The sequence below is a fragment of the Pangasianodon hypophthalmus genome, chromosome 17 (assembly GCF_027358585.1).
Source record: "Pangasianodon hypophthalmus isolate fPanHyp1 chromosome 17, fPanHyp1.pri, whole genome shotgun sequence".
NCBI lineage: Eukaryota > Metazoa > Chordata > Actinopteri > Siluriformes > Pangasiidae > Pangasianodon > Pangasianodon hypophthalmus.
The window spans coordinates 3,635,615-3,653,625 of NC_069726.1; the positions used below are offsets into that span (position 1 = coordinate 3,635,615).

The 18,011-nt window shown below is 42.4% G+C and overlaps 1 protein-coding gene across 5 annotated transcripts in view; it reads left to right on the forward strand.

Moving 5' to 3' along the window:
• Window positions 1-18,011, forward strand: part of msi2a (musashi RNA-binding protein 2a) — a 238,993-nt gene that overhangs the window by 201,091 nt on the left and 19,891 nt on the right. For 2 of the 5 annotated variants that reach the window (XM_053241497.1, XM_026943793.3), the window contains exons 11-12: window positions 5,650-5,772; window positions 17,613-17,792. In XM_053241497.1, coding sequence (XP_053097472.1) covers window positions 5,650-5,772; window positions 17,613-17,792 — 303 coding nt within the window. The remainder of the gene's footprint in view (window positions 1-5,649; window positions 5,773-17,612; window positions 17,793-18,011) is intronic. The other 3 variants (XM_026943794.3, XM_026943795.3, XM_026943796.3) reach the window with 3 other exon arrangements.

Sequence of the window (18,011 nt, forward strand, 5' to 3'; positions counted from 1 at the left end):
CCGTTTTCTTTTCAAATATGACAGAGAGGGGCAAGCTTTCTATTTCACACGACCCTGCAGGCTGAAGAAAGGAGGAGCAGGCTGAGCCTGGCGGATTTGGCCCGGGAGTCTCAGCTGTATTTACAGCTTGATCCTCTTTTTATGAGTGCTGGTGCTGCAGCTTGTGAAGTTTAGCCCCGCGCACCGGCAGATTTGCTGTTTCAGGGCCTCAGGATTCAACTGGAATCGACTGGTGTTTGGTTTTCCTGTGTTGTGCTCACAAGTGTCTGCCTCTTAATGGCAACCCTAGTTTCCCGGTTGCTAATTTAACATTCCAGTGCACTGTATAATTGCATAATTGCATAAGCCTGTAAGTGATCCTAGTGTTACAGCTGACAGAAATAACAAGTCCATCCCTCGTTTCAATTCTGAATGAGAGTTTGACTTGTAGTCCTTCATTTCTCAGCAGGAAATGAAAGGATGGAGCATGTAGAAGCAGAGCTTGAAGAAGCAACTAGAAGGAACCAGGCACAAGAGAGGCTAATATTACAATAGTTGTCAAATATTACATGTACATTAATTTACCTTTATCTAAATAACTACAGGAAGCATATTGCTACCAGTTTAGTGCAAACTGCATGTTTAAATCACACCACTTTTCTCGAAAGTCACTGTTTGACTCCTTCATAAAAGGACAGTTTCATAAAATAGTATATTATAATCTGCCTTTAAACTATCAAGTCTGATGCTGGTTTGTAGTGACACCATACTGTGCTGAGGAAAAAGTGTGATTCCAGCTTATATTTTATTGTTGCTACTAGCTTGTCACGTGTGTCAGAAGCCACATCAGCAAGTTTGTTTAAGACACAGTTTGCGGTGATTGTCCGATTTTATTATTTTTTTTACGCTTTATATTTACCTGCTAATAAAATGGTAAAAGCAACATTAGCAAGTGCAGTAATGTGAACTTTGGTCACCAAACACATCTTGGCTGATTGACGGATTGGCTGATTTGTGGTAAGAGAGAAATTATGTAAATTCTCCTGGTTGAACCATCACTGAGTGTCACTCAGCACCTAGCATCAAAGTTCTCATCCCAATATCCCAGATATTTAAAGAGCTGGATACTATTTTGACAGCAGTCTTGGTGAAGTCTTTGCTTGCACATTTTCCTTCATGCTAGTTTTGATCTTATTGGAGCGTGGGTTCAGTTTTGGCAAACTATCAGCTGCAGGGTTTGTGCTGCACTGAGCATGAAGCATGTTTGCTCTGTGGCGTGATCAGCTCCTCTTCCCCTCTCTCGACCTGAAAGTTGAGTGTAGCTCCAGGCCCACGAGGAACCCTGCCATACAGTTTGGGATGCTCTCCCGAGACCCCTGGCCGTGGCTGTAAGCAGATGTGTCCTTGTGCCCTCCCTGGAGTCCTGCCGTCTGTCCAAGTGCAGCTTCGGATGACAGCAGGGGCAAAAACAACACTGTGAATTGGGGAAAAAAAAAAAAAAAAAAACTAAAATCGAAATATTGGCTTTATCGCGCTGGTAATAAAAGGGCCATGAAATTGATTTAATGCCGCAGCACCTCTCTTGGGCGGCTTCTCACAGCACCAACGCAAAACAATGAGCTGGCAAGAACTATTAATTAACCCTCCTAATCCGGCACAGTTAATCTCTCTGAAGAACTTTTTTGTGCTAAGTTTGAGAGCAGGGCAAGGGAGCAGTGACGGGCGACGAGGGAGACGAAGTACTCGAGCAAAATAAAAGAGCATTTGACTTGTGGCTCTGGAGAGGACCATTTTACGATGAAAGGGGCTAAGAGGTGGACTGAGCGAGAGGAGACAAGAGGATGTGGTTTTTGCAGAGAAACACGAGGTTTGTGATTGTGATTACCATAGATTTGGTGCTGTGAAGAGATTAATGAGTGTGGATAAGAATAAAGAAATGAAAAGTGCAATTAGAGTGAGGATGCTAAGCCAGGACACAGTCTGATTGTAAAGTGACCCTGGTAAGTGATTTTTCTTTTTTTTTCTTTTTTTTTTTTTTTTTTCCCATCCTGACCGAATGACCACAATACTGCAACACTGGAATATTCTGAGTCTTTCCTTAAAAACAATACAAATCCTATAAGAAGTAAACATCAAAGATATAGCTGTATGCAAATGTTTGGGCTCCCCTCACCAAATTACATTTTGTTTGATTTTTGAAGTAAGTTAACGCCGATGTTAATACGTTCTGCATCTGTCCCTAGGCAAGAGGACCTGAACATAATGTACTAGTGTGTAGACTAATTTCCTTGTCCTGATTGGTAGGTTGGATGCTGGTGGTGTGAATCGTTTGTTTTTCATTCTTTCTTTGGCAAGAAACTTTGCCAAATATTAAAGCACTTTTATAAATAAATAAAGTTAAATTAAAAAAAAATAATAATAACTGACCCTTCTATACAGCTGGCTGGTACAAAATGGGCTAGCAGGCCTAAGCCCTTCATCTCTTTTCAAAAAAAAAAAAAAATATTGCCTTCCACATCATCTTATTTGCTGTTAACAAATGGCTTGAAGTGGATTTAAAAACACAATTTTTTTTTTTTTTTTTACCAAGAATAATACCACCACCAGTGATAGATGACACACTGCATCTCCTTCATCTCATATATGATGCATATATACACTGGTGAATTTTATATTCAAATGCTCTCCTTCCAGAATGTTTAATTTTATCAGCAAGAAAACTGATGTGTTGTCAAAAGTGGAATGCTAGTTGTGCCACCCACTGGCTATGGCAACCAGTAGGAACGCCTACTGGCGACTTGCAGTGATAAAATTGCTGTATGTGTGAACATACCTTAAGACTTCTAATAGGCCTCTCTGCTAATCATTAGGACTTTTAAACGAGACTGGTGTGTTAGCTGTTGCGGGAATTGGAGTGACAGTGAGGGCTGGATGAGCTGTCCGAGCTGAGCTATGTCTGATTACATGCTATCACTCCATTTGACTGTGAGTCCCATCTCCACTGTCGGACCCCCACCGTCTGATGAGCTGCTGTCACACACTGATCTATGCCTTCATTAAAGTGCCCGGTCTGTAATTATATTTATTATAATGTAATGTCTCAGCCGTGTTACTCTGATGTATGTCCCTAATCAGACACCGCTAATGACAATGTTTGATTACAGTGTTCAACAAACAAACCTTTGTGTTGTATTTAACATTATTTACTGATTCATGTGTAATGGCTTTTGATTTGACCACCGTCTGTGAAGCTTCACTTTAAAACTCGCCATAACGAGTTCAATAATCTTAATCTTGACATTTAAACTCAGCCTTGATCATATGCATCTGATGAGACACATCATTCTCCTCGATTAAGGCTCTTTAAGAAGACCACATGGCTTTTGACGGGCCTCATTGGTGCACACGGAGTGGAATGGCATAATAGGCACTCAGTAACAAGCTATTAATCCCCCTGTCCCCATCATTTGGGGGAGGTGTGTGTGGGGGGGGGGAGGGGGGGCGCTGTGTGATGAGGTTCTGGATGGATGCTGCGGGGCAGACCAGCCAAGCTTAGCCAATGACTACCATTATTCATTTTCCTCTCACTGTGCCTGAGATCAAGAGGCACATGTGCACGCACGCACACACAGGTTGGCTGGTACCTAAACCAGGTTTTCCCAATCCAGTCCTCAGGGACTCCCCAGACCAGTCATCTCCACAGAGCAACAGTGCGAAGTCTCAGGTAATTTGCTCTGTTAAAATAAGTAAAGGTGACATTAGCTAATTCACAATGAAAGACTGATTTACAGTTCCATCTAAATTAAAACCTAATTATGTGAGTATTCTTTGCACCTAACATTAATGCTAGCTACCTCTCCAACACATTAACTAGCATACTAAATACAAGGTGGTGTTTTGGCCATAATACACTGGACTCAAGGGCACTGTACACCTGCATGACTTTCACAATCTCAGAATCATTGCACTGTTCACACGACTTTTATCACACAGTACACAAGCGATCACAGACAAGGCTCACATAGTGCACAATCTTTCACTCTGCCAAACCATAGGTGAGTCCCACATCTCGCTTTCTCACAAAAATAAGCATGAGAACTGTCTATTGTGTCTATCTGCACTAGACAAAAGTATGGAAACAAGAAAAAAAAAAAGAAAAATGTGGAGGAAGGATTGTTTGGGGAGATGTATGCAGGGAGGATAGTCTGTTGTGCAAAGAGAACTGGAGGTATACTGAAAAGAAACATAGCTGTTTTTATACCGTGCTGCCAGAAATCATGTTGTGTTTGTTTTTAGCTGATCCTGACAACCATTTGGGTATGGCATGCCAAATCATTTCTAATAGGAACAATATTATTGCGTTTATATTTTGTCCTCGCACTCCTACAGAAATAGCCGGATGATAAACTGGATTCTGGGATCTGCTGCGCATGACAGGAGATGAATTTGATTTCCGCTTGGGCCCTAATTGATTGTTTCCCAGCGCTGTTCTTGCTGCTTGTTGTGGAGGTGCTCACATTAAAGATTCAACGCAAAGAATTTCAACCATGCTTGAAAAAATCGGAGCGTCTGTGATCCCCAAAATTAGTCTGCATTGGGAAATCGGGGCTATAATCCCGTAGTTTGCATTCGACAGTAGGAGTCAGTGAGTCTAAATCTTCTATTCTATGATAGCATGTTGAACCACTGAGGCAAGAGGGCAGGCTCTTTAGTTTTGTTAAATTATAGGGTGTATGTTCATCCAAACAACCATCCATTTACTTTAGCCTGTACTTTTACCATTTGGCTTGGACTGATATCCAGCTGCCTGGTGAATATTTGGTGTGAATGGCCCTTTACTGGCCATCTGACCTCTTCACACTCTTCACTTGAACAGTCCTATAATTTTTTGCTCAAGTGAAACATTTCATTGCTTGCTGTCTGCATGTGTGTGTGATAAAAAGCAGAACTTTTTACAGAAAAAAAAGCCATCAGTCCCCATGCATGAACCCCATGCTGTTGTGTTGAATGGAATTATGGTGCTGAAAAAGGAGTCAGGCATATTGTGAGGAGAGAGAGAGAGAGAGAGAGCATGAGTGTGCGAGTGAGTAAATGGGAACATGCCGCTGACTCAATAAAGAGGTATGGAGGAACTTTCACAGATCGAAGCCTGAGCTCTCGTCACTACTTCTCCTAATTATTTCATTTGAGTAAATGATTGTGCTGGCACCCCCGTTATAGTCACTTTATTCAGTCTGCCTCACAGCAATGCTGCACATGCGAGAGAGAGAGAGAGAAAGAGAGAGAGAGAGAGAGAAAAGAGTGTGAGAAATAAAATGTTTATGGGCATTGCTTATTCATGGTTCTCAGTTGCCCTCTACATTCCATTTATGCTCAAACTGAAATCTTTATATTTCCTTCACTACAACTGTTCTTAGAGCTTCACTAAACACAAGTCTACGTGGATACAGTACCACTGTCTGTTTTTAATAGGTTATTCTCCAACTGTACATGTGAATTGTACATGTTTAAGCTCTAAGAAAACTATAAAAAGTGGCTTTTGTTAAAAGTGCTATACAAATAAAAATCGAATTGACTGCTGGTAAACAACATCAGTACTATCATGATCAAAGAGCAACAGTAGTGTAAATGGTTAGGAGTACTAACAGCTTGTGTGTGTTTGTGTGTCAGGTTTCCCGGCAGCGGCGTATGGTCCGGTGGCGGCAGCAGCGGCAGTGGCAGCAGCACGAGGCTCAGGTAGGGGCGCCCGAGGAAGAGGCAGCTACGTGGCGTACCCACAGAACCCGGGGCCAGGTAAACACTCTGACCGCGTGTGTTCTGTGTGGTTACGGCTGTGTCCATCCTCTTCTGCACTCTACACTTACACACCTTAAACAAGAGAGTGGCAGCTTTACCAGTTCTCCCCAAAACAACTAAACTAAATCACTAGCACACCTTTTCCAGATCATGATTGTTATATATTCCCTTTTGCTATAAGTTCTAATTGTTTTTAAATAATTTTACGAGTATGATTTAACCCTCAGTAACACACATGTATAAAAAAGTGCACCAGTAAGCACACATCCTGACAGAAAAGGTGGAATGGGATATTCTCCTCTTTATCGCTCTTCATGGATCGGCTCGTCAGCTTCAACAAATCTGCCTCCTCAGTAGTAGTAAATAAATCAATGGCTTCTCAGGAGAGTCTGCTTGCCTTTAGCACAGTTTAGAACTGAGGTGACGGACATCTTTAATGGGCAGACCGACACCCCGGGGACCCCAGTGCTTTTTGTTCGGTAATTAAGCACCGTCCTGGAGTGGGTACCCTCTGGATGATGTGCTGTGATTGGATGGGCTGCAGCTGAGTTCTCCAGTCGTCGACCGCCGTCTGTTTTCCCTTTCCCGCTGAGCCAAGATGAGTCCATGGCAGATTTTAGTAGAGAGATTCACAGTGTAATAAAATAGATAATGTAGTAAGACACATTAAATTTGCATGCACAGAACTTGTGCATTTGACTAATTTTGCATGAGAAATTTACTGTGTGGAGCACTATGTTACCACTTCTGCTAATTACAAATAACCATACGTTCACATTAGAGGGTACCAGTGAGAGACAGTAATAGCCAAAATTTACGTCTCTTTGTTTCAAATGCATTTGTTCGATTTACGTTACATGCTAGCTTCATCGACATACACTTTCCAGAGGCACCAATGATCTTTGCCACTTCCTTCCAATCTTTATTTTTCTTTGTAATGTTTCTATAGACATTTAATGATGAAACCACGGTTAGAAGATTTTCTTCCATTTTTTGTGCATCAAACGGTAAATGGGAACTAATTGAATGGGAACAAATTGGTACGATCTAAAGCTGTGAGTGGGGAATTGAAAAACGTCAGACCACACATGGCATTGGATTGGTTCGAGGAATTGCTCAATTGCGATTTGTTGCTTTGTGTCTTACGTAATTTGCATAAAGTCTCAATTGAAATGTCGCTTGTCAAACTGTCGCTGAAATCAAAGCTTCGTGTCACACGTACATGGAAAATGAATGGTCACTTGCTGCTTTGCTGCTTGCTAGTGTGAACTTGGGGTAATAGTTAATCAAATGATGATGTTAGGTCTCAATAGCAGTCACTAATCTGAGTGATTTATTGTAGTGTTTGTCAGTGCTACTTTGGTGATATCTTAAAATTAAAATAGTTGGTTAACTGTCAGGCTAGCAGCTTGATTAGCGACACATGATACACTGTGTTCAAAGGTACCTAGACTCATCATTTAGACACAGTAAACTTTCAGCATTGGCAGTTTTACATATGAGAAGTTGATTCTGTGGGAATTGTGTGTTTTGACAGAGTTTTAACAGCGTCAGCTTTTTCTGTTACACTGGGACAGGTGTCTGTCTGGCCCAAAGCAAATTAAATGTCCCTATAAATCCTCCACTGGTGTATTTAACTGATGTGTTAAGAGCACTCAGCCACTGAGAAACCTTGAACAACAGAAATGACCACATTGGGTGCACAGTTAAGCTAGTGTTCTGAACATGTTCAGTGTTTATAAAGGTGACTCTACTTCTGTACCTTACAAAACTGTAAAAGTACTGTAAAAGGCTCACAGAAATTAAGTGCTGCACTCAAGCTCTCGTACAGTGATAGCTGAGGATATGTTTCTGACATGCACCACTGACTCACCATTTTTTTGAAATGCGAGAGAGTCGGAGTATGTGAAGCACCACAGACACAAGGACATCTGGTAATCTGAGTGAATTTTTCTAACTTTAATATACCTCTACCTAATAGCACAAAGGTGAGGGTATTGTAAAGTCTCATACCACACACGCAGTTAGTGTTTTTTTTTTTTTTTTTTAATTATTATAAATTCCCTTTAATATAACGTATTATTCAAAAACGTTCACAAATTAATATTGTTTTGCACTGTGTTTTCCATTCTTTATTACCACTACAGGCCAAAATATGCGCATAAGCAGGTAAAAAGTTTCAAAAACATGTCTTCTTGTCAAACACAGTCATGTTTATTGACATCTGGTTTACCAAAGGATGTTTGGATATGATCGAGGTGGTAATGTTCTGTGTTATACATTTTACTGTCTGTCTGTTCCTGAATTATTTTTGAAGTTAGTATTATTGACGCTTTTTGCTTTTAACTCATAGTGTGTATTTAATCATTGTATCCTATCCAAACAACTTGAAATAATGTTATATTAAACTCTTGGCTGTTTTAAATATTTCATTGTACATCAGATTGTTGACCGCCTATCAAGATGCGTATCATAGCATGTACAGAGAGGAACTGGGAGTCCTATTATGTTGACTTCATTCCCTCTCTTGCTCTTCTTATTGTCCCTGTCTTAGTTACTTGGCATTAGTCCTGACTGCAACACTTCTAGAAACACATTTCTTAGTTAGAAAAAAATTCTGCACTATCATCTGGAGATTGTGAGTTCGAATCCCAACAATGCCACAGCTACCCATGGCCGGGAGACAAGAGAGCAAAATTGGCCATGCTGTCTGAGCGGGAGGGTCATACTCCCTCTCCCCTGTCAATCAGGCAATACTACACAGTAGTTCATGAGCTCATGTATGTAGAAGAGGGTAGAGGGCTGCTGTTTTTCTCACAGCATGGGTAGCTGGCTTCACGTGTCTTGATGGAAGCATGTGTCAGCCTTCACCTTCCCCAGCTGGTAACTGTTGTATGATAGCAGGAGAGCAGGCTGGTGGGTGGAAATTGGCAGGTGACAATATAGAGGAGAAAATGGGGAAAAAATCTTTATACTTTTTTCCTGATTAAGAAATCTAGATTTTATGAATATGTAATCGGACGTACCCTTACATGAGCCCACCCCTTTGCTTTTAAAATGTTGCAGGACCTATTTATATTTGCATATACGATATACTATATACAAACACTCAGCGTTTTTTTTTTTATTTCATGAATTCCCCTAAAAGAAATTGCTCATAAAGGCATTGTACAAGTTTGCACGAGACATTGCTCAGGTAACTGTTTTAGCTCTTGGCTGAGAGGCTAGCACACAGAATTTGAAGTACAGTCTACAGATGGAGGCTGAGCGTTGACCTGTCTATCTGTCTCACTAGCTGTCCCTTTGACTTTCTCTCAGCTGGTCTCTGTCACTCTGACTGTCCGTCTGTTCCTGGACCTCACGTGCAGCTGAGTGTGTGTGAGCGACAGGGTGCTGCACCACAGGAGGCGCTGCCCTGTGGAGGTCTGTCTCTCTCACTTCTATTCTCTTTGCCAGCCTCCATAGCTGGCTGTATGTGTGTCCGACTGCCGTGCTGGCACATGCTGTTGAAGTCACCCCTCCTACTCCCTCTGTCTCTCTGCCTCACTCTGTTACTACTCTCCATTCACTGGAGGAATTTGAGTATCTCCATGGAGATCTTTTTGTCTTCTCAAAAGCTGGGCGATATGACGATATAGAATGTTGACATTGTGAAAAATTGTCAGTCCCCCTTACCCTAGGTATCATGGATATCATGATGTCTTTTTTTTTTTTTTTTTTTTTAAATAATTAAATAACTCACTGGAAGCACCTGATTTGATGTTAAACTTTTTTACAGTTTTTTTTTTATCTCCTTTTCAGGGCTTCACAACACCTTTCTTCCCAGATCAATTCCCAATCCTCCTTCCTCCCTCCAGAAATTTAGAGGAGAGTTTGGCTCATTTTTGTGTTATTCCTATGCTTCATTTCTCCTTCATTCATCTTCAGTAAGTGCTTTATCATGGTTAGAGTCATGGTGGACCTGGAGCCTGTCCCGGGACACCGGCCCATTGCAGGGCATCATCTACACTCTTTCACACCTAGGGTCAATTTAGAGTCCTTTGAGATTTTTTATTTTTTTTTTCCACTAGTATCTGAATTCTCAACTTGCTGGTCAGGAACCCGAACAGTACTTCTACAGTGCCTCTTGTCAACAAAATAGTGTGTTTTGCAGGTGGCCAGCTGTCCCTTGCTGCTCAATAATAAGTCTATTGTGTTGAAGGTTAACACTGCCTGCAGCTTTCGCTTGAATAGGTATTCTGCAGTAGGGATTATAAAATGGCCTATCACCGCTAAGTTTAACGTGAGAGTCCCTCCAAGCTGTGGCCTTGCACAATACCAGGCATACAGGTGTCAGAAATTCTGCTTTCACTAATGAGGCTTGAGACAAATGTTTTTGTGTAATTATGCTGTCTCCATCCCAAGAACACCACCACCACAGTTGGTCTCTCCACAGGATCAGTCAGCCTTTTCCTGTTGGTCAGGCTGTAATGGGGAAAAGGTCAGTATTTCTCTTTGTTTGCATTCTGTATGCATACATTTGCTAGTGGGTCATCATCCTCCTCCTTGTCAGCAGCTTCCTCTGGCTCTATCCTCTGGACACATTATCCTGATGAAACAAGGAGGAAGTTATTGTATGAGGCCCCATTCTTGCTTGATGAGGCCTGCGGCTGTCTAGACACGGAGCTGCTCTCGTTTGGCTGAGTACTTCCCATTATCTGGAGATCATTATGCATTTCATCCCAACAAGCACTGTGATCGCTGCCGAGAGGCTCAACAGAGGGCCACGTTGGCCTGCATTGCCATGGCGAGATTAAACTGGCTCCCCAGCTCTCACGTGTGCCCATCAACTGACTCTCGCGTACACACAAACACCCACACAGCTGCGGCTCTGGCTCGTGCCAAAAGGACCAACAGCGGCTCCTCACTCTCAAGGATGCTCCATGTGACACCGGTCCCACAGGCTCTCATCGCGGGAAGATAAATGTTACACATAAAGGTTAGAAAGGTGCTGCTCCCCCTCTGTTTCAGGATGGTCTCCTCCACACAGCTGTGATGGGCCAGATGCTCAGACAGGGCCTCTGGGAGGAACCATCCTGAACTTCAAAGGGGGAAGCGTACTCTAGAGGTGCTCAGCTGTAGACTGCTTTCATCTCCCCACTCAGAGAGAGAGATAAGGTCTCAGAGAAAGTTTATTTCATCTTCTCATTTTCCCTCCTTACCGTGACCTTTAAAACAGTATGAAAGTGGAATATGAAAGCTTCATCCGACTTGCATTACTTTACTTTTTTTTTTTTTTTTGGTGGTTAAAGTGACCTAGGGATTGATGCAGGTTTGTTCTCTGGTTGCTGGAAGTAGTGGAGCTCGGTAAGACATATGCTTGAGTGGCAGACCTTTCTGAATGCATGTCAGGTAGGTGTGGGCCAAGTATCATGCCTGATCAGATAGTGCCTGATATGTGACTTGTTACTTTATTCAAATGAAAGTAAGTTTGCTCTGCTCTGTCTGAGGCATTTACAGTTCTCCGTGGTCAGACGCCATGGCCGCTCAACAGTCAGGTGTGCAATGTTCTCGCTTTCATTGTGCAGTTCTACAGCTTTGTGGCACCACATTGTTGTCTGTGTTTGTACCCAGTGGTGTTGGGGGCATGCAGATTTTGTGTAAGTCTTGCAATGTTCTCCATTCTCACGTGAGTTACTTCCCAGGAATGCAAGTCCAGATTTCATTCTTCAGACTTTTTCATACTTCTGAATTGAGTCATGCATGGCATTCTAAACATTTAAGCAGCTAGAGATACGGATACTGTTGAGACAGGAGTAAATCGCCTGTTAACACCCATTAGCCTCTGTCAGAACAAAATGACAAGACATTTAATATTAACTATTTGGGAAATGTCAGCACCGGCAGAATGACTCATCGAGGGGTCTTAATTACTCATCGTTAATTCAGAAAAGGCCTGAAAGCTAACTCTGGGCCTCTTCGCAAGTGGAAATGAAGTGGCTAATTGTAGCACCTCTGAAATTCAAAGCTCATTTGGGAAGGCATCTGACAGGTTTATTGACATTTGGCCTGGAACTGCAGTTGATGGCCACCAGGGATTTGAAGTGGAAACAGCGCGTATGTATATAATCATTGAAGCTTTGGTATTAGGATAATCACATTCTGCTCTTCAGATTGGCCCTAAAGCAGTAAAATGGTGGGAGAAGATGCACTGTACTGACATGCGAGTCTTCCTTCTAGTCTTTTTTTTTTTTTTTTATGAGTGAAAAAGTCATACTTCTCTTTTTATGACAGAAAAAAGTCATGCTTTCAGGGCAGTGGTTTGGAATTCCTTCTATGAGGCAGTCATCTGGCAAAGTGAAAATGAGAGAGTAGCATTTATTCACTTGAAGAGAGCCACACACTTGATGGAAGTATGCAGAAAGATGGGGAGGGAGGGCCAGACAGAATAGCTGAAGACAGTTGAATTAGCAGTAGGCGATGGCTGTAACCCTTCAGGGACTGGGCAAAAGGCAGAGAAAGGAGAGGAGTGATAATTATCCACAGAAATGAACCTCGGAGAAACGATTCGCACTGTTGGACCCACCATTCCAGTCGCCATGGCAACGCCGACCTACTCATTTGTTTTGTAGATGAGTAATTACATCCAATTAGACCACGGGATTAAAAAAAAAGAAATGGCGAAGAAGTGGTCTTTTGTTTCAGGCCGATATCTAGAACATTAATAATTGGATGATAAGAGGTGGGGGTGGCTGACGATAAGATCTGTGTGCATTCATCCTGAACCACTGTTTCAACTTAAAATCACCAACACCTACCTGAAAACCGGGATCTCTTGCTCATTGTTATATATGCATACTTATTCTTATGCGTGATGTACAATGAGACTTGGCTTCGTATAAGAGCTATTCTAGTAGCAGCATCACCAAGCCTCTGTACAGCTATACTTTCAGAATATATTGTGCGATGACCACGTACGCACGAGTCAGTAGAGTTGTTGTAATCTGGTCTAGATCAGAGTTCATTTTGTTTGTTAGCTTCCTAACCTATGTGAAAAACAGAAAAACAAAAAAATGCACAGAAATGACATTGTCCAATAGTTTATTTTGCTATGTAGCTATTTAGAAATGTTTGTAGACTACACAGTCAGGTCCATAAGTATTTGGACAGTGACACAATTTTCATCTTGGAAGGTCACGGAAGACAACAAAAGTGGATGATCACAGAATTCTTTCCTTGTTGAAGAAAAACCCCTTCACAACATCTAGCCAAGTCAAGAACACTCTGTCAAGGTCTGCGTATCATTGGAAAAAAAACCTACAACCAAGAAACATCTTCAAGAATGTAAATACAGATGTTTTACTTCAATTTGCAAACCAGTGGTAACACTCGAACAGAAAGGCCAGATTAAACTTTGCTTTAAAAAAAAGAAAAGAAAAAAAAAAGTTTTGATGCAAGATTACCTTGTACCAGAATGACGGTAGGAAAAGTATGGAGAAGGAAAGGAAGGGCTCATGTTTAAAAGCAATACCACATCATTTGTCAAACTTGTGGAGTTAGTGTTATGACATAGGCATGTACGGCTGCCAATGGAGCTGGGTCATTGGTGTTTATGAAGCATACAGAGCTATATTTTCTGCTCAGATTCTGTCAAATGCTGCAAAACTGATAGGACGCCGCTTCCCAGTACAGATGGATAATGACCCAAAACATAACACGAAATATACCTTTTCACTTACTTCACTTACAGTAAAGGCCTGGCAAAGCATCTCAAGGGAGAAAACTAAGCATTTGGTGATGTCCATGGGTTCCAGATTTCAGGCAGTCATTGACCGCAAAGGATTTGCATCCAAGTATGAAAAATAATCTAAATAATATTTGTTAATTAGTTCATCCAGTTACTTTTGAGCCTGTGAAAATATTTTTGTTACACCCCTTGAATTAAAGCTGAAAGTGTACACTTCAGTCACATCTTGATTGCTTCACGTCTAGTCAAAAGGATACACAAACTTGAGAATTAAACTACAACCGCTTGGGGAAAAAAATGTTAATGTCTGCGCAACAAGAACATCCAGTCACAGGCAAGTGACAAGGACAAGATATGTAAGAACAGGGTGATCTACTAGATAAGACACACCGTTACACTCCTATAGCAAATTAAACAATTATACACATTACACACACAGACAAACATATGGAAATACAGTGAAGGTGGTAACAGCAACACTCAAGCTCTTCTCTATTCTTAATTTTTTTCTCAAGACTCAAAGCAGTTTCCCTTTTTGTTATGACATCATGTTTGTTTTAGGGCTATACCTACACACACACACTCACACTGCAAGCTTTAACACACCACAAACAGGCAACTTCATTACTCCAAACATAGAGCTTGTGTCATGTTGCTGGTTGTTGTAGTTAGGATACAGTGTGCCAGCAGATGTCTGCTCAGCTCCAACACACCATTTGATGTTTGTTCATTAGCATGCAGCAAATTTGCTCTCGCGCCGTACGAATAAACTTTCTTTAATCCATACCCACTCCACCGCCACTGCCTCTCCCAAAGGAAACCGACAACACAATCAGTTCCGTCGTACACACCATGGAGAGAAACATATGCTGTACCAGGGAAAGATCAGAGAGAGACCATTATTTCTCTAACTTTGATGTTAAAAGAAAAAAAAAAAAAGGCTCTTCGGCTCAATCGCACTTTGTTTCTCACCTTTGCCCGAATAAATCATTTGTATGCGCCGAAAAGAAAATTAGTGCAGGAAGATAACCGAGTGATTGCAGCACTCCCAGATGGTGTCTTTTTCATGCTCCTGCCATCCACTGAAGAGCCGCTTTCTTTTTTTCCTCGTGCAGGCCCATTTTTATTCATATCTTTTTACACTGATGGCACTATCATTAGAGGCAATCTACCTGAACAATAAAAGTCGTTTTGCCTGCCTTTATTAGATAAGACCTTCCCGGTTGTGAGATGTCGCCAGCTGAGGGTTAATTGTCCGTGTCAGAGCAAACAAAGCCACCATGTGTATTTGTTGTGCATGCTGATGTCATCCTTGTGTCCTGTCGCTTCCCTTTTCCCAAAAACCCTCTGAATCTGCCGCCGCCTTGAACGGACCGCGGCAGGAAGCCGACATTGTGTGCACCTGGCAAGGCCTAAGCCCCTCGGATGGTGTTTTGGCTGTAGCGGGGGTGACGGTTCTTCTCTCACCCCTCCTCTCCTCATCCGTTTAGCTAATGGAGGAGATTGTGGCGAAGCCTTTTGTAAAGGTCGGCGCTTGTTTGTTATTAAAGATTCTAATTAGAGTGAGGAGAGGAAGCCGAGGAAGCTTGTCTAATTAGTGAGGAGCCCGGAATCCACTTTGAAACTCAAGGACGACAAGCTATTTGCATGCACGTTAAAAATGGATTAAATAGAAGTCGTCACTTTCACGCTCCCTTTTTCCCCTTTTCTTTCTTGTATTGTATTTGGGCTTAGAACAATTAAAGCGAAGCTGAAAAGATGCCTATTTACCATGAAAGTCGTACAGTTACAGAACAGTGAGGGAGTAGAAAGGCGGCGAGAGGGGTATGTGCCATCTCATGAGCTTTACACCAGTCAGTGTTTTCCCCTCCTCACTTTTATTGTCTTCCCTGAGGTTATCATCTTCCCAAACCCCTTGTCTGCCATCACCCCACCCTCACTCAGATTTCCAACTTTTTCTGGGTTGGACCCTTTTGTTCGAGCTGTTCAGTCAAATACAGAGGAATGGAGAACACAGAGTACGCTGGGAAACACAGCTCTCGTTTGTGTGGAAATGCAGGCTGTATTAGAAGGGGACAGGGCAATGATGGGGTATTAAGGACATGCAGCTGTGTGGCACTGAGCAGGTGCGTGTGCGTGTGTGTGCGCGCACATGCCAGGTGCCTGATGAAGGCACATGAAAGGGACTTGGAGACAGACAATTGGACAGAAGGTGTCTAGCAATTTTTGTGTGTGTGAGAGCAGATGCGGACGTGGTGAGTCAGCAGCAGGAGCCGCAGTGGGCAGTGCAGACTCCAAGACTGCTGCAGTCCTATCAGAGATGAGTCATTGAGAGAGAGAGCAGTCTCTCTGCCCCCTGCCTGCAGTTGGTTTAGGGACAGTGGCATTTAGTGGGAGAGACTTGGGAGGACTGCAGAAAAAAAGCACACCATTACCACAAAAGCACTTTACACACTTTCCACTGTTTGTCTGTTCAGAATAGTTTGGCTTGGTGATTATGTAATATGTGTATATTGACAACTGAGTGATTATGTAAATCACCATTCATGTAAGATTCATGGTAAAGCTCTTTCAGCCATCAAAATACCAGTGATTATTTCACAGCTGGTGTCTAGTCTCCGATGCTCTGAGGATGAAACACCCATTCTACTGGAAATTGCACTATAACTGAATGGCAGCTACTTTACTAATACTGATGCCAATAAAGCTTTGTTTAAGTATCGTATTTGTTTGTATACGCTCAGAATACATAGATCCTAAAACATATTCTCAAGGCCAGAAATACAACTCGTGAGGTTCTCCATGAGTGTTATTTTTACACCATTCATTAAAAAACTCCCACATCTGATTGCGTAATGGCTCCAAAACCTGTGGAATATGGGACGTTTCTTAAAAAAGATGCTGGGTATTTGAACAAAAATAGGTAGTACTGATGTCCCCTTGCTGCGTATTCTTCCAGGCCCTTAAGGGAGATCATTATAGTCGCAGGTTTGTCTGATTCCTTTAAATAGCATACGTATTTCGGGCAAAAGATAACGCAGGCACAGTGCCATTCTCATGCCGCATGCTGTAATATGAAGCAGGCACATTACCCTTAAGGAAGTTGTGGTAGCGTCTATGGACACTGTTCTGCCAGCTAGATTACACTTTGTAGTTACTGACCCTTATCATCTGCACTAGCTAGGTGAGGCAACGCTCTGAGCCGTCCTTTTTGCTTAGGGGCACTAATATATTAATATTAAAAAAAAAAAAAAAAAAAAGCAGCAGTGCCCAGAGTAAAATGCCTGTACTGCTTGCCTTGACTGAATTACCTGAGCTGGAAAGACCTGCAAGTGCTACCACTGGCTTTCAAAACGAAATCTCCATCTCCGGTTATTCTGACAAACTCTAAATGTCAGCTCACGCTAGTCAGGGATGCTCTCTGATGCGTTGATAATCTACTGTCTGAGTGAAAGGAAGGCAGTTTCGTGATGTGCTCACGCAGTGCTATGTGCTGATGACCCTCCCTAACGTTTATGCCCAGTAAACATGAATGTGGTCTCCTTTATCGTACAGAGGACCTAATGCGTATTGCCGGGTGTTTAGTTGAATCTCAGAAATTATAAGAGGGTTTGAAATTGATTCTTGAAATTGCATGAATACAAGTTTCTTTCTCACAGGAAGGCAACAACAGATTCTGTAAAGGGACTATTGAAGAATGCAAGTGTGTGAATGAGGACCAATTTTCAGCAACAATCTGTTGCCCCACACTGATCATCTAGGTTAATCTGCAGGTCATTCGTACAGACTAGTTTAGTGACCCGGTGATTACCTCTTTGTCTGGCTGTTTTTATTTTTGTAATCAGTTGTAGCAGGTAGCCAATGGCCACTTCTCTCACTCCATTTTAGTCATGCAGTGTATTTCTGAAAATTAGTAGCTGGATATAGAATGAGCAGGTAGGATCTAGAGCCACCTAGCCATCTCTAGCCACTCTCACGAGCGTCACGCAAACAGACACACTTTGCCTACATGACTGTGTACAATGAAAGAGTTTTTCCCCAAATGATGGCGTCCCACCCCTCACCCCTTAACCCCCTTCCTTCTCCCCCTCCCCCATCCTGTATCTCCCAGGCTTTCCCGATTATGGGTTTTATTCCGCGCCCAGTGACCAGCGGGGGGCACCCTGCTCCTTTGCCGACTATGGCTCCCTGGGGCCTCAGGCGGCTCAGATGCTGCAAAGCGAGCACGCCACATCCGCCTGCAACTCTCCCCTGCAGCATCTTCACAGCCCGGATCAGTTTAAGAGCCCAGGTTTGTATGGCGCGTTTCTGTCCTAGACCTTTGCTGCCTTTACCTTTGGTCTATTTTTTAGCTTCTTTCCTCTTTTTGGTTTTGCTTTGATTTTTGACTTTCTTTTAGTTGCACTAGAAAGACACCCCGTTTATTCTTTTGGTGTTCATTAAGTTAGGTTTTACAAGACATGAACACCTGCATCTGATTGTTTGCCCCGAGATGCACTGCATGCTGGGT